General features: G+C 45.5%; 1 protein-coding gene across 1 annotated transcript in view; it reads left to right on the top strand.

Moving 5' to 3' along the window:
* The window catches only part of DENND11 (DENN domain containing 11), a 29,042-nt gene that overhangs the window by 7,905 nt on the left and 4,924 nt on the right, over positions 1 to 16,213 (top strand). Inside the window, exons 2-7 of the mRNA XM_044441033.1 lie at positions 9,489 to 9,588; positions 10,697 to 10,855; positions 11,562 to 11,709; positions 13,334 to 13,472; positions 14,430 to 14,561; positions 15,924 to 16,074. Of these exons, the coding sequence (XP_044296968.1) occupies positions 9,489 to 9,588; positions 10,697 to 10,855; positions 11,562 to 11,709; positions 13,334 to 13,472; positions 14,430 to 14,561; positions 15,924 to 16,074 (829 nt within the window). The remainder of the gene's footprint in view (positions 1 to 9,488; positions 9,589 to 10,696; positions 10,856 to 11,561; positions 11,710 to 13,333; positions 13,473 to 14,429; positions 14,562 to 15,923; positions 16,075 to 16,213) is intronic.

Here is a 16,213-nt window from a genome sequence, read left to right as displayed (position 1 = left end):
CCTATGCTTCCTAAAAAACAAGGAGGTTCAGTTGTCCTTGTCCTGATATACATGCTTTATTATGGTGTAATAATTGTGGTTTTATTATTGTGCTGACAGCCTAGGAGCAATTCAGGACACTGAAGTTAACACTGGAAATCTTGAGTTTTCACCTTTTGTGACCTCAGCAGACATCGTGTACTTTGCAATCACAAGAACTAGAAACTTGCATTTAGGGAAGGAAAACAGAAAGGCAAGCATCTGGGGAAGCGGTGTTCTCTTCTGGAAGATCATGTTTAGTTTTTGCTTCTGTGGGTTCACAGCATGAAAAAAAACTGAGATCAAATATGCATTGTTTATATTCTGGAGTAGGAATTAGCACCTGCCATGCTGGAAGGCACTGGGGCAGGGGATGGAAAGAAGATGTGGTGAAGAGAGGATTACAGTAAATTGTAAAAAGTGTGTGTCCAGTTCATTTGTACATACTTGAGCTTCGTTTCAACAGGGAGTGAGCTCTAAAAGAGGGTGAATTCTTCCCTGTTAGTGAGACTGGCTGGCAATAATGCAAAATGTGTATTCCTGGAAAACAGCAGGGTGGGAAAGGTAGGTAAAGGCAGAGAAAGACAGTAAAGGCAGCATCACAGTATATTCTAGGCAGGGAGGGACAATGATTAGACTGCTGAGGATGGTGGAGTCAGAGGTGCAAAGATTTTGGTCTGGAAGTAGGGTGGATAAAAATCAGTATTCTTTAAAAAAAGCCAGAATTAAAACTTAAATTGTGTTATTTTACATTTTAAAATAACAGGTTCAATTTAATCACAAGTGTGCTAAGCGTGTGCTTACAGTTTCATACAGGTGGAGTGAAATGGAACATGAGCATTAACTCCAGTTTTTTAATTTCATGAAAATGGCTCTGTCTAGCCTTACTTTTAGCTGATGCCTTTCAAAATTCTAGGTATTCAGTTTCTGTTTCTCTAATGAAAACCACTCCTGCAAGATGCAGCTTGGATAGTTTTGTTGTTGTCCTCTGCTTAAGTAGAGGTAGAACTGGCCTAAACAAAACAGAAGAATTTGTTAAAATAGAAGGTTGGTGCATGAACTAGAAAACTAGAAAACAAAAGTAGCCATGTGGGCCAGAAGGGAAAAAAAATCAAAAGAGGCTCTTTGAAGGTTACTGAGGAAGCTTTCCATGATTTTTTCTAGTTTGCAGAGCTGCAAAATGATAGAATAAAGAGTCCTTGAAAGAAGGGATACTTGAGAACTCCTTTGTCCTCAATAATGGATGTAGTTGGGCTTGCTGTGTGTGCCAACTTCAAGCTCAACATGAGTTTAGTATCCATGGGTAAGCAGTGCCATTGAAAGCTTGTATCATGGTTTATGGATTTCTCTCTTGCCTAACTGCACAAGCAATCTATTATTTGTTAATTGCGCAAATAATGAACGCATTAAACCTACAACGAAGTCATAAAAAGATGCCGGTTCTTGATAAAAATGTAACAATCCAAGGCTAGTTAAAAATGTCACGTATGCAAGCTAACAGCAGATAGTCAGTTTATGAATTCTGTACACTGCTTTTAGCCTCTTCTAGGCAATATCAGCTAACTCATCTTTGACCACAATTTTGTAGTTAGCACAAGTTCTCCTTTTTCACTTAATTGAAAGTGCTGCTGATGCCACAGATTAGTCACACCGTGAAGGAATCTTCTTATGTTCCACAAGCATGCTGTATTGTTAATGAACAGCTCAGAGATCAGCTTGGCTGGGCCTCTGTGTATCTCTTAGACAGAGCAGTATTCTGCTGCATTTTTTGATGTGATACCAGATCTGAAGACCTCCGATGCAGTAAATGCACAGATGTTTCCCATATGTATTCCAAGACCTAGACTCTTCTGTCAAGGTAGAACTTACACTAATACCACATATTGCAGTCTTATTTTAATGTAATCCTTTCTCCAAAGAATTGCATCCAATGTTAGTCTAACTTAATCCACATTCATTCCAACTCTAAGTAGAACTAACATTGGAAACATCCCAGTATAACGTTATGCAGAATGCAGTTGTACAAGTATCAGTGGAGCAATTTATGGGAAGATCTCATCACTGATCACATCCACCCCTTAAAATCATACAGAGCTCATGTGTTCCTTAGAACCCCTTTAGCAGAGGTAGACACCCTGGTGCCTTCTAGGTTGGACTACAGTTCCCATAAGTTCCAGCTGGTGTGGGCAATGGTCAGAAAATATGGAAGCTTAGTCTCTTAAACTTCCCAATATGGTAAAATGCCCCATGGGCTCTGGGTGCTTTGTTAATCATGCCAACTATCCACCTTTGTTGGGTTCAGATGACTCGAGAAGCTACAAGCAAGGTTGAGTTATGGAGTGGGTGCCCTTGAATCAAAAAGATTGTGTAAACCTGGCCTGTTTATTGACAATGCATTTGAGTAGCCCCAGCGTTACTTAGCTTTAGTAGGGCGCTGCAGGAGGAAGAGGAGTGAAGCAGCCATCGAAACGGCATCAGTCTCTACATTTTCTGTGCAGGGTTCAAGGGCAGAGGTGTCGAACGGCATGCCGCCTTTCATAGATACAGTGCCCCAGAATGAAACAACATTGTTTGAAATGTCTGCCGCTACGTCAGCCTTCTTCTTCGGTCTGGTGCCCTGGGGAAGGCTGACCTAAGTCAACATCAAAGGGAGCACAACGGAAGTCCCAGGAAGCGTCTAATTAAGCCAGGAGCTCACTTGGCGTGCCTTACCTCTCCCAGCTCAGTTCGTTCTGCAAGCATTGTGGCTTGACGAGTCGTTGCCTCTCCCATGGGGCCTGACCATCTGTTTCAAACCATCAGCTAAACATTACCTGCATTTGTCTGGCAGGCCACCTGACCACCTTGCTCAGTGAGCCAGAAGTGGGTGACGTGGCAAGGAACTGAAGGAGGGAGGAAAGATAGGAATCGGTCAGGCAAGATGCTCAAGCAAACAAAGGAGTGACTCCATGTGGGCATGGTGTTGGGGGAGGGGAGTAAATGGTGAGAGAGGAGGAAAGGGGGAAACATGGCTGGAAAGAGGTCCGTCGCCTGTCCCTTTCCATGCACCTTCAGCTTCACGCCATGCATTTCAAGAACTCATTATTCTTCAATGCCAAAGTTGCATTGCTCTTTTTGATTTGGAATTTGTTAATATCTTTTTAGCCTGCCAGGTCTTATAAGGCCTGAGGGAGCAGCAAAATATTTAAGCACACATGCACACCCAGAGGCCTGGGGAATGTTACCTTTTTTAATTCAACTGAAAGCCTAGTAAATAAGACCATGCCAATGCCTCACCTGCAGATTTATTTAGTTTGGCCTGTTTCTGGCAGGATTGCAAATGGGTTTGTTCAAAAGTAAGTCTGGCTGTCCACATGAAACTTTTATTTTCACCTGCTCATAATGTCTTTTCTCCTCTGACTGTCTAGGGAATACTCTAACACAAGGCAGAATGTAATTAATTTATTTGTTTTCAGGAAGAGGAAAGGGTTGAGATCTTTTGGCACTCAAGTGCCCTTATAGCCTTATGGCCTGGCCAGTGGTCTGGGATAATGGGAGTTGTAGTCTCAAGCATCTGTAGGACCCCAGTGTACCTCTTCCTGCTTTAAGGGGTCCTACTATTTGAGTGAGGATTATACTGCTTAGCTGGATTAAGTACCAGGTCCTCTCTCTCCAGACCAGAAGAACTGTAGAACCTTGCAAAGCTCCCCCCTCCAGTACCTTGGGCCATTTACTGCAAATATAGGAAAACTGCTGCGTTTTTCTCTGCCTTTACCTTCCCATTTGCAATCAAGATTAGATCCTCATTTACAACATTTAGAGATGCAACAGAGGGCCCCACCTGCTGTCTTCTCCAACCTGGTGCCCTCCAACCCCCAATGGGAATTGTTGTCCCACACATCTGAAGGGCACCAGCTTTGGAGAGGCTGCCTAGCAGGTTGTCACCATGCTCCACACATAGACACGCATTGACATCAGCACTGCCTCTATCTCCATTCCCATCCATTATTTGTTTTAGAAGTATTTGTTTTATTTAAGACAAACACAGCTCTGGAGGCAAAATAGAGCCCCAGGCACCTGTGAGTTTCTGTCTCAACAAAGGCATTCGTCCTCCATCCCTCCCCCCAGCACAACATTTGTTTCCAAAGCTGCCAGCAAATTGATGTTTACTCCTGGAGTCTGGCCCAACATTACTTAGCTCAAGGTGTATTTATGGTTGGAACATTTCCTGCCCCTTTTAAGCCACCACACTTACCTGTAAACTCTCCGGAAAGCATAAAAGTGGATGTCCATTGTAAAACAAGCAGGCAGACAAAAACCTTTCAGCCTGAGGGCCAACCTCCATTTTGGAAAGTTTGTGAGCAGGGATATATTCCATACTGAAGGCAAAAGGAACAGGACGCAAACCAAAATATAGCAGCTCTCTCTATTTTGCTTAAAGGTCTTCATGCCATTAACTAAGCCTTGGAGAGGTATTTCAGCCTTTTCAAATAGGAGAAAATGGAAAGCCCAAACACCGATTGTTGGAGAGAAGGGACAGAGTCTTCCTGGGGCTCCTGGAGGGTTGGATTGGGGCCCTTGGCCTGAAGTTCTGAACCCCTGCAGAAGATCTATGAGTGGCAAAATGCCATCTCCTGTATCCTCTCCTGCACTGAAGGTAGTAGTGGGCAGTGGTATTATGAACGGAGTTGAACGAGAGCCTTGTATTACATTTACTAGATGCACCAGAGAGAGGCTTCACTGGGGCATTGTGGGAAATGAGAATGGTCACTCACACCCAGCTAAAAGCAGGGAGACCAGGGCTGGAGTCAGCATAACAGTGGGTTCTGCTGGGGTTCTGGGACCCTGACGGCTGCCCAAGCATATCTCATGCTGGTGCCCAGTCTGAGAAGAACCGAGGCTCAATAGCCAATGTCTCTGGAACCATAGGAAGCCATTGCCAGTCCGGACAGACAAGACAGAGCTCGGCTCTATAGAAGAGATCTTTCTCTGTTCCCACTCTGTTTCCCAAGGCATTTTGCTAACGTCACAAATTAAACTTCTGCCCTTTAAAGGGGGATCAGCTCTAGAGCTTCAGGCATTGAACAATATAGAACTGTATTAAATAAGAATTTGCCCTCAGATGCTTGCGTTTAAGTAGTAGAATTTTATACATTCCAACAAACTTGAGGAACAGATAAGATTTATTGAGGAGAAATGAACTTTCTGGGGGCAAGTATGCAAGTCTATTAATAACCCAACTACACTGGAGCTGTTTCAGCAGCTTCCCTTTCAGAACACCAGAACTCTGAGGAATATGTACATCAAAGGACCAAGTAGTGGATTCTGGGAAGGAACTGCCTGAGACCCTGGAATGCTACTTGCAGTCGGATTACTTGGATGGATAGACAAATGGCCTAAGGTGTAGAAGGAATCTTACATACAACAGTGGCACTTCCCCTGAAGATAGTAGTTGTCCCATTGACTTCACTTGGCTGGCTTCCAGATGTGTTGGATTACAGTTCTCATCAGCCCCTGATGAATCGTGCAGGTTGGGGATGATTGGATGTGTAGCCAAACACATTTGGAGGATGCTGACACCCCTCATCACCAACAAGCATGACTAATCGAGGGAGGGCTGATAGGAGTTGTAGTCGAACAGAAGGCACCAAATTGAGAGGAGGCTGATTTAACCCATAATCACAGAGAGCTACATGGGGCTTGTTCTTCACCCTGTTCTAGACAGGGTTGCACTCCCCCTAAGGGGCAGGCACACAGTTTGGGAGAGTCCTTGACCCAGAGCTATCTCTGGAATCTCAGGTGGCTGCTGAGCACCTTCCACCAGCTTCAGCTGGTCCATCAGCAGCATCCTTACCTGGAAAGGCAAAGCCAAGTGATCGAGGTTGTCCCAGCTGAACTATTGTAACTGGCTCTATGTGGAGCTACCCTTGAAAACGGTCTGGATTCCTCAGTTGGTGCAGAATAGAGCTTCAAGATTGCTTACTAGGACTGGCAGATAAGATCACATAATGCAGATCACAGCCATCTTCACTGGCTATTGATTGAAGGCTGCTAACTTTAACATATAAAGTCCAAAATGGTTTATGGCCTGGATCTCTGAAGGAATCTCTCCTTCCATATATACCTGCTCAGACCTTGAGATCTTCCTCTGAGGACCTTCTCCAGGAGCCCTCTGAAAGAGGTTAGAAGAGGGACTACCCTGGGGAAGGGCCTTTTCTGTTTTAGCACCCCAGCTTTGGAATCTTTTCCTTAAAGGGATGCACATGCCACTGACACTTTATTTATTTCAGTGCCAGACCAAAACCTTTTAATTTACCCAATATTGTAATGTTTGCTTGGTTTTTAATGTATGACATAGAATTATCTTACATTTTTATAATTGGAAATTCATTTTATCTAATGCTGTTATAGTCATGGTCTTTTGTAAGCCATCAAGAGATCCATCCTTGGATACAAGACAGGGTCAACATGTTTTAAATAAATAAATAAAAATAAAGGGAAGGGGCAGCCACTGTAGGACAGTCTTGAGCTTACCTTCATCTCCCCCCTCCCATACAATCTACTATATTACAGCCGGTTAAAACTTAGAGCACTAAGGTTTGCTTTCTGCAAAGCTTGATTAACTGGACATGTGCAAACTCCTCAGTGAACTTGGCCAGCAATATATGATTTCAATAGCTAAATATAATTTTAGCAATTGGCAAGCAACATCTGTGTCAAGTTCAACCAAGCTGGTAATGAGATGATGGTGGAGTTCTAATCTACATATCTTAGTCTAGCCTTTCTCTAACCTGGTACCCTTGGGATAGGTTTGGCTGTAATTTCCATAATTCCCTGCCAGTATGGCCAGTGGGAATCAACACATCTGGAAGACACAAGATTCGGAAAACCTGTCTGAATGGATGCAGTTTGTGGGGCGAAGGGGAGCTATTAAATAAAGCTATTACTTTTGAGGATCTAAATCTGAGCTTCTCTATTCTAAGGCATGCATGCATACACCGTGTCCCATCTGCCGTCGTCCGGTATAGTTTATAATAATACTTTTGTAAAATTAAAAAGTTTCAATCCCCTCCTTTGCTATGCTGATTTCACTATGAAATGAAAAGGAACAGTGCATTGCTCTTAGAGGGTGTGCCCAAGCTGGGGGAACGGGCATTTATATGGCAAATGTGTGTGAGTGTAACTAACATAAAAGCGATGTGCCTTTGCGGGGGGCAAAGAGCATCCAAATTCTACATATACACAGATGCAGCCTGAGAGGCCCTGACTGGCCAAGAAAGGGATCTCGGGGTTGTGGTGGGTAGCTGGATGGAGACCATTGTCCCAGTGTGCAGCTCCTGTGGGAAGGGCAAATTCTTTGTCATGGATCATTAGGGAAGCAACTGGAAGGAGAACTGCCTGTATTGCAACTCTCTTATACAAGCCCATGATGCAGCTGCCGTGCCTCTTAAATGGCGTCCTTAGCCAATTGCGTGGGTCCACTGACTTACACAGTGGTACCTTGGCTCACGAACTTAATCCATTCCACGACTCTGCTTGCGACCTGAATTGGTCGCGAGCCAAATCAAATTTCCCCATAAGGTTCATTGTAAATAAGGTTAATCTGTTCTGACCCCTATGAACATGATCGCGAGCCGTTTTGGTCGGGATGTGTTGGGATGTGCTGATATATAATGAATACAAATTCACATCACAGAGACAAGAGATCACAAACACTAGTAATCCAATGTTATTGCTATACCTGAGCGGCTGAAAATTAGACATACAGTGGTACCTTGGCTCACTAACTTAATCTGTTCCAGGACTCTGGTCATAACTCAAATTGGTTGTGAGCTGTTAAATTTCCCCATAAGGTTCAATGTAAATAAGGTTAATCTGTTCTATAAATATTTTTTTAATCACAAAAAATTGAAACAAAGTAACAAAGAACAACAAAGTAACAAAGTACAGTACAGTTGAGAACACTAACCTAGGTGGGGGGAGGTTATTGTTTGGAGGTAGAGTCCAAAGGATAATCGTGCGATAGCAATCGTACTCAGGGTGGGCGGCGGGGGTGGGGTATGGCCGCAATCGTGTTTGTTTAGGGAAGACAAGCGTGATCATGATCATGCGATCGCATGTGTGTAATTTTAAGGTTAGAGTATTCCTCAGTGTGGTCTGTACTTTAAATCCTAGATGCAGAATAAAAGAGGAAAGAAAATTAATAAATGCAAAAAGGCACATGTGTTAACTGGAACAGGCTCTCAGTGTTGACTTTCGTGGTGGTTTCCATTCTCTGTCTCTTAATCCGCATATACTAAATTTTGGGAGTGTGATCTCGGTTAGTATTTGGCTTTTCCTGGAACAGGCATGCTGGGAGAGGGGGGTCACTAATTGCTGAAACCAGGCCAAAGGGGTGGGGGCTCCTCAAGACAAGGGAAAGGTGAGGGTGTGTGAAACTGCTCTGGCATCAACTTATTAAGCAGTGATTTCAGTAAATTTCAGTAAGTGCCCTAAGAAGAGTTGTGCTAATCAATGCAGTCGATTTAGACATGCCTGTTTGACCAGTCAGACGACAACTGAGGGCTTCATGGAATGTGATCCATAGGATGAAGCTGTTGAAAGAATGCAATAGGAAAGTAACTCACCTATCTGTAATTATGCGTGCAAATGAAACCTGCCACAAAATGTTGCAGCATGGAGCACTTGTGTGTAGGATTCCATGTCATGGCCTGCTCCAGTTTTCCATCCCCCCCCCACCCCCCAAGAGGCAGCCACCATGCTGTGGCCACTGAGCATGTTCAGTCTACATAGAGTTTTTTTGCGTGCATTTGGTTTCTCCCAGTTTTTAAATTAATAATGGCATTTAAATTAGCTTCAGCAAGTGCTGGCACTTAGGAGTTTTTAACTGTTTCATTGTTGTAATAATGTTTGTTGAGAGAGAGAGAGAGAGAGAGAGAGAGAGAGAGAGAGAGAGAGAGAGAGTCTCTTTTGTGTAAACCATCTTGAGATTTTGTAATGATTCGACAATATATGAAAAGTTTAAATAAATCCCCCCCCCCATTTGTGCAACTTCATACATGAGCAGTGGCATTTTACCTGCATACTCAATGGCACTCATAGTTTGAACATTGGGACCAGAGGGGTGGATTACACTGCAGGGATGGAGGAGGGCCTTGCAAATATATAAACTAAATTTCCCTCTTTCTGTCTCTCACACTCACCCTGCCTGTACGCTCACACACGCCTGTAACCTGGTCTTGTAGCATGAGCAAGATGCAGTCACGGCTTTGCACAACTTTTACACAACTTTGCATTGTTAAGAAGCATGCTTTTACATGACACACACACAAATCACACACATTCACGAAGGAACTTTTGGTGTGGAATTCTGGGTGCTTAAGAACCTAGAACTGCCAAAACCGGGACAATCAGAGACCACAGGGAAAGACTTGAAAGCAATTCTTGTGTGGGCTCAACGTCTGTCCCTCCTTGCATTCCCTTCTATGCAGGTAACATGGTTGAATGGTGTTTGCCGCAAGACATCGACCTGGAAGGCATCGAGTTCAAATCCATGGCCAGCGGGTCCCATAAAATTCAGTCAGATTTCATGTGAGTGTACAGACAGTCCCCAGCCTTCTCCTCCTGCGGCATGTGTCCTTCGTTGGTCCAGGAGTGCACAAGCTTCCTCAGTTAAGTGGAGGAGGAGTTTTGGTCCAGATGAGCAAACCCCGCCTGCATTACAATGGGCCACGTGCACTGAGGTTGGGACAAACCCTTTCAAAATCTGTCTCTTCAGGCTCTGCGGACGTTCTCTTGTGCTCAGCCCAGTTCTGCAAAGCGAGCCAAGCCAAGAGAAAGTCTGCAAACACTTGTGGATCCCAGTAGCGGGCAGGGGAAAAGGGCACGGCACCTGGCAAGCACACTTGCAGTGCTGCCCTTGCACACCACCTCCGTCAGCAGTCACAGGCAGGGAAGTCGATCACTGCGAGCAAGCACACCTGGCGCCGTACATGGTGACCCATCTCCTCCGCCTGCTGCCGCTGGCAGTAGCAGGCACTGGTTCGCTGTGTGTGGGAGCGGATTCCCAGGGACACCCTGCGACGCCGGGAGTGCTCACCAGGAACTTGGAATGTGGGCCACTGAGAGGGTGACTGGCATCCGGGGAACCAAGCCCAGGGAATTGGATGGATTCCCGCCCCCCAGATGGATTCCTCGCGCATCCCCAGCATGCACGCAGGCTTGTGCAAGGCGGGCCTGCATTTTGCACTAAGCTGCTGGGGATGCTGCATGCACTGGTCCACACTGCACCCCAGTTAGGATCCCTGTTGCTGGTGATCAGGCTACCACTATACCTTTTCCCCGTAGGAATGAACAGCGAGCTTATTGGGGGTGGGGGGGAGGAAGAGGCATCACTGGGCTGGCTGGAAATTCCTTTCCTTGTCCGGGTGGCCTCTGCTCTTGGGTTTGACTTTGCCCTGCTGTTCCCCATATTGCATACCCCATATTTACCTTCTGCAGTCTGGCACTCCTCAGGGGAATGGAGCACAGCTCGCTTCCCCTGCAGCCAGCATGGCCAATGCGACATAGCCTGAAATGTCTGGAGAGTGCTGGGTTGGGGAAAGCTATTGCATCCAACACGGCAGGTCCTGCTCTCCCTGTATGTCTTCATTTCCTGGTCTGCGTATTTGCTGACAACCCATCCCATGCTCCTTTGCAGTTATTTCCGGAAAGGGCCTTGCTTCGGCTTGGCCTGTTTCGCCAACATGCCCGTGGAAAGCGAGTTAGAGCGTGGGGCCCGCATGAAGTCTGTGGGGATTCTCTCCCCTTCCTACACCCTCTTGTACCGATACATGCACTTTCTGGAGAACCAGGTCAGGTATGTCCTTAGGGGAAGGGCCTGCGTGGGGAGAGATGGAGGCCGTCTGCTCCGGTATCCATTTGGGAGTGGTTCTTGAGGGTGTGTTGGGAAGCCATGGTGCTTTTCTGGCAGTTTAATGAGGCTTTGACAGCAAATGCAAAGCCTGGAATGGGGACTTTTCCTGTGGTGTCTAAAGTGAGGCAGGGACACAGAAGCTGCATGCAGCCATTCAGGCTCTCAGGTGGCACTTGCGTAAGTGTGAGCCTCCTCCCAGACCAAGAATTATGCATGCAAGGAGGGTGTCCCACCAGCAGTTCTCCTTGACAATTTATTCGGATGAGATAATCTTGCACTTTGGACGCAATGCATGGTGCATCCATCCTAAGCTGGCTGCCAACTGCCCAGCAAAAGGTCCCCTCCAGAAGAAAGAAATTTAAGAAATGGGTGGGCTCAGCCACAGCACCACCCGTGCCCTGGTGCCATTAGTCAGAGGGCATGAAGAGAGTTTAGTTCTGCTGTGCCAATTGGATACAGGATTCGTGAGGAATCTCACAGCTAACAAAGAGCTTCCTGCAGCAGAACTGGCAGGAAGAACTCCCTGGTCCCGAAGAAGGGTTAGCATGTGCTGCCGATGCCAGTTGAGAAGGTGGGCTGCTCATTGGATTGAAAGGCCCCTCCGCAGGCTCCTCCGTAACATGCCTGGCTTATCTCGCTTGTCTTCCAGGCACCAGCTGGAGATGCCGGGACATTACTCTCACTTGGAAGCCTTTTATGATGACAAGAAAGGAGTCCTCCCAGCTGGCGCCTCCGCTTCTCAGCAACCCGTCCACTGGCTGCCTTCCATCCACAGATACATGTACCCAGAGATGAAGGTGAGGAGCCAACAAGGGGTTAAAGCACTGTGCAGAGTGTGACCAATGCTTCCTGTTGGTCAGATTGCATGGAGAGGGTTTAGCTGCTGGCCAAGATAGAGCCCTTGAGACCTCTGCCACCAAGAGGGATGAGGGGTCACCCAGGGGCTCTCCTTGCGACCCTGAGAGCTTCTTAATGGACGAGCAAGCTGCAAACCTTGGAAATGAAAAATGCAGGGGGGCCCTGTGGAGGGGACTGAAATGCAGATCCCTGCTCGGCCACCAGTCTCACTGCGTGGCCTTGGGCCAGACTCCTTCTCAGCATAGCCTCCTTCACGGGGTTCTCAGGATTCCAGGAGGAGGTACAGGAGGGTCCCTGGCTGTTAGCTGAAGCTTTCCAGTGGTAAATCAGGATAAGTCCATGATTCACCAGGTGAATAAAGAAAAATACTTCTCAGAAGATACTTGTTCAGTGTTAGTGTTGGTATGTGCCTGGACCAAGTCGCACTAGGAGCTTAGTGGCTGTTAGGGATTTGAAACTGGGACTCCATATTGCCCTCCCCAATATGCCCTTGTTGGTTTCACTGTTTTTCTCTTGCCCTTCCAAGAAGTTCAGATTGGTGCCCTTGGGCTTCAGGTGTGGTCACCCATGCAGGCACTGACCAGACCTGCTCATTTTTCAAGGTGAAACTGTATCTGGTGCTTGCAGACTTTTCAGTGTTGCTGTAAGAGACAAGTTGTGCTGGTCCCATCGCTTATCCTTGATACAGCCCCATTTTTGTCAGCACTGTAAATCAGCAGGCAGAAAGAGCAGGCGAAAGCTCTTTTCTGGCATTGCAGGATCTAAAAATGCTGCAAACTGCTGCAGAATCTGTTTCTATCTGGGTAGACTTAGGGAGTCTCCTCAGATAAATTTTTAGAGGCACTACATGCCCCGGCGCACATGCGCATGCATGCTCACACACCTGCAACAAGCTAGATGTTACATTTTGGTCTGAAATGTACATAAGTAAATGTTCAGGTGTGTATACTTAGTAATAAAAGTAACATGGTTATCATTTCTAGGCCCCAAGATCCATAGAAATTTAGGTTTCTTAAGGTGCAACCCTAGGTCATGTTTAGACAGAAGAAAGGCTACAATTCCTAGCCTGCTCTGCCTTTTTTCTTTTTAAATATCTGTAGGATCGTGCACATAATACTGGAAACTGTATTCAATAGTGTGAAGATGAGGAAGCTCACAAGACTTTATTTTCTAAATGCATGAAACTAAAAATGTCGCAAAAATAATACTGCATTTAAAATGAGGGTGCAGAATGGCTTCTGGCCCAAGGGCCAACTTTTATTTTGGAGAAGCACTTGGGGCAGTGGGTGGGGCCAAAGGTGAAAGGGGCAGGGCTCAGAGGGCAGGGCACACTTACCTGAAAGCTCTCCCTGCCAGTAACTCAGCCTTAGGAGGGGTGCTTCAGCCTTTACCCGCGAAGTTGGAACTGATTTGGCATGTGAAATTCCAGAATGTGTCCTGCTTCCTTCCGTGGAATGTTTGCTTGCCTATAGCTGCCATCCCTCCCTCCCCTGCCTGAAACAAAATCAGTGTGGTGTCCTGTTCTCTCAACTCAGTCTTTGCCCTGTTTCTCCCTGGCTGCAGATCACGCACCCTGCAGGCTGTATGTCTCAGTTCATCAAGTTCTTTGGGGAGCAGATCCTTACACTGTGGAAGTTCGCCTTGCTTCGCAAGCGTATTTTGATATTTTCACCTCCTCCTGTTGGTGTGGTCTGCTATCGAGGTATGGAGGAGCTGGAGGAGTGATGGAAACCATGGAGTCACAGATGGTGCAGACATGGGGGCAGGTGGATGCTTCCTCTCCTTTAAAGTCCACGGACTTAAGGGATCACCCAAAGAGATGTATAGGCAGCAGTTTCAAGCCAGTTAGTGGTTTGTCTACAAGGTCCAACAGGAAAGTAGTCTTATTGGTCCCATGTGGCCCTCCTGGATTTTAGCCAGTTTAAGGTAAAATCTATGCCAAATTCAGTTTCTTTTGTGAGGAACAGAGAATTGTTTCATAAGGGAAAGCACAATCCTAGTCATGTCTACTCAGAAGTAGGTCTCCTTGAGTTTATTGGGACTTACTTCCAGGTAAGCAGGCCTAGGATTACACTCTTATCCTTACAGTTCTCTTGGCGGTTTCTGTGATCACCTCCAAGCCAACTGATCATTCTAATCCAGCATAGCAACTTGTAACATTCTCGGTAGTGGGATGTAAAGTTGCACATTATGCACTCTGAAGACTGCGTCACTGTGCAATGTTCCAAGCGAGGGAGGGAAAAGAATGTAGTTCAGTGCTAGAGCACATGGATGGCATGCAAAATATCTGAGTTTCAGTCCCTGGGTCTTCCAAAGTTAAAGAAGGTTCAAGCCTCACTGGAGCTATTACAGAACAGGATCCTAATTTAGACTTTAAAATAACCATCAGTTGATTGGGAGTTGGAAACAGTTCCCAATCTACTGCAAATCACCAGAAAAGAGAATTAGAAAAGAGAATTTTCACTGCATTTGAACTGTTTTGATTTTCAGCGTAAGCCATTCCATCCAGAAGCATACCTGTTTCTTGCCACATAGATAACTTTTTTGGAGACTAGGCTTAATCATGTTCTCCAGTGTAGAGGGGCTTGCAAAGTGGAGTGGTGGCTTTAGCAGCCACCTGGTCAATCTTGCTCTCATTCCCTTTTCCCCTTGCCTGCAGTTTACTGCTGCTGCTGCCTTGCCAATGTCTCCTTGCCTGGTATTGGTGGGACTGTTCCCGACTCCAAGCCTTTCTTCTACGTCAATGTCGCCGACATCGAAATGCTGGAGACAGAAGTGTCGTATGTGGCCTGTAAGTTTGTGATGCTCTCTATCTCTTCACTCATTCTTTTTGCTCCCTCGAATTCTGCAACTGTGCTGTTGCCAGCACTGGGGCCAAAATCAAGAAGGTGCTGCCACGGAGTGCCTTGCAGTTTTTACATGGAACATTAAGGAATTCAATGCTCCTTATTTCACTTTATTCATATGTTCAGCAGAATAAAGTACTACAGATTTTTCTAGGTTTGTGCAGGGCAGGGCAAGAGGCATGTTCAGGTAATATGGATTTTTCAATAAAAGTTTTGAATTGGAGCATTAAATGGAGCAAATGTTCATTTGTAATAGAAATTTTTCTGATGCCTTAGTCCAGCTTTCCCTAGTCTGGTACCCATCAGATGTTTAAGTCTATCACTCCCAGCATTCCTGTTAGCTAGGCTGGTTGGTGAGATGAGCTGTCCAACACATTGGGAGAGCACTGGATTGCCTGAAATAAGGTCTAAGTGTTCAAGTTTATCAAGATCTCCCTGGATCTTCATTCTGTCTTCTAGGGCGTTTGCTATTCCACCTAGTTTTGTATCATCTGCAAATTTGGTTATCTTTCCTTGTACTTCCTCATCTCAACCATTAATGAAGATGTCGAGTGCTGGGCCCAGGACTGATCCCTGTGGCACAGTCCTCTTGTCCTCCCACTAACGTCAAAGCCATTTTTGGTAGGGTTGCGAGAGAGGGTCTTCTCAGTGGCCACTCCCGAGTTAAGGAATTCCCTGTGGAAGGAGGCCATGTCGGTTTCCCCACTGCCATTTTTCTGCTGATTGGCAAAGATGTTCTTATTCAGACAGGCTTTTGGCATGTGCACTAAAGGAAGTTTTAATTGCTTGAGCGCCATATATTTCTTTTATTTTTGTGTTTTGAATTGTGCTTTAATTGATCTTATAGAATGATCTCCTCACTGAGGCGAGGCTGACGCCACTGCTGTCATATTTTTGGTGCCAGGTTAAGAATGCCCTCTACTCCCAGGCATCGATTCATATTTAATGGCATTTATATCAGCTGCCTTTTTAACATGTCTAGTATGTTCATTGTTTAGCATTTTTCAGCAGTAAAAATTGTTTTAAATCTTCTACACTGAAATTATATGTGGTGCTTTGTTATCTGTATTTATAATTGTAATTTTATTGTTATGAACCACCCAGAGAACTTTGGCTATTGGGAAATATAGAAATAAATGACTTCTTTTAATGTTATGTTTTAATTAAGATTTTGTTTTCCATCCGAATTATTCCTTGCCATCTTGAGCGCTCCCTTTTTGCAACAAGGCAGGATGCAAGTTAAATAACTAAAAAAGCACAATTAATTCTGCCTGGATCCAACCATTCCCTTGCTCTTTTCATGGCAGGCACAACAGAGAAAATCTTTGAGGAGAAGCGGGATCTCTATGATGTCTATGTGGATAACCAGAATGTGAAGACTCACCATGAGCATCTGCAACCACTCCTGAAGATTAACAGTGCAGACAAGGAAAAGTACCGGAGACTTAATGACCAGAGGTAACACCCGGGGTTGGTGGGTGGGTTTCCCATCCAGGTTTAGGGATAGCTTGAGTGTGGGAATCCATTTTGTTTCTGGATTGTTCCCAATATTGGTCAGTGTTTTAATCCAAAGATTCTTGGGGAAGATTTATTCCAA

Source organism: Varanus komodoensis, unplaced genomic scaffold (genome assembly GCF_004798865.1).
Source record: "Varanus komodoensis strain SLA01 unplaced genomic scaffold, ASM479886v1 scaffold39, whole genome shotgun sequence".
Taxonomy (NCBI): domain Eukaryota; kingdom Metazoa; phylum Chordata; class Lepidosauria; order Squamata; family Varanidae; genus Varanus; species Varanus komodoensis.
Note: the sequence above shows the minus strand (reverse complement) of the source record. Positions and strands in the feature narration are given on the sequence as shown.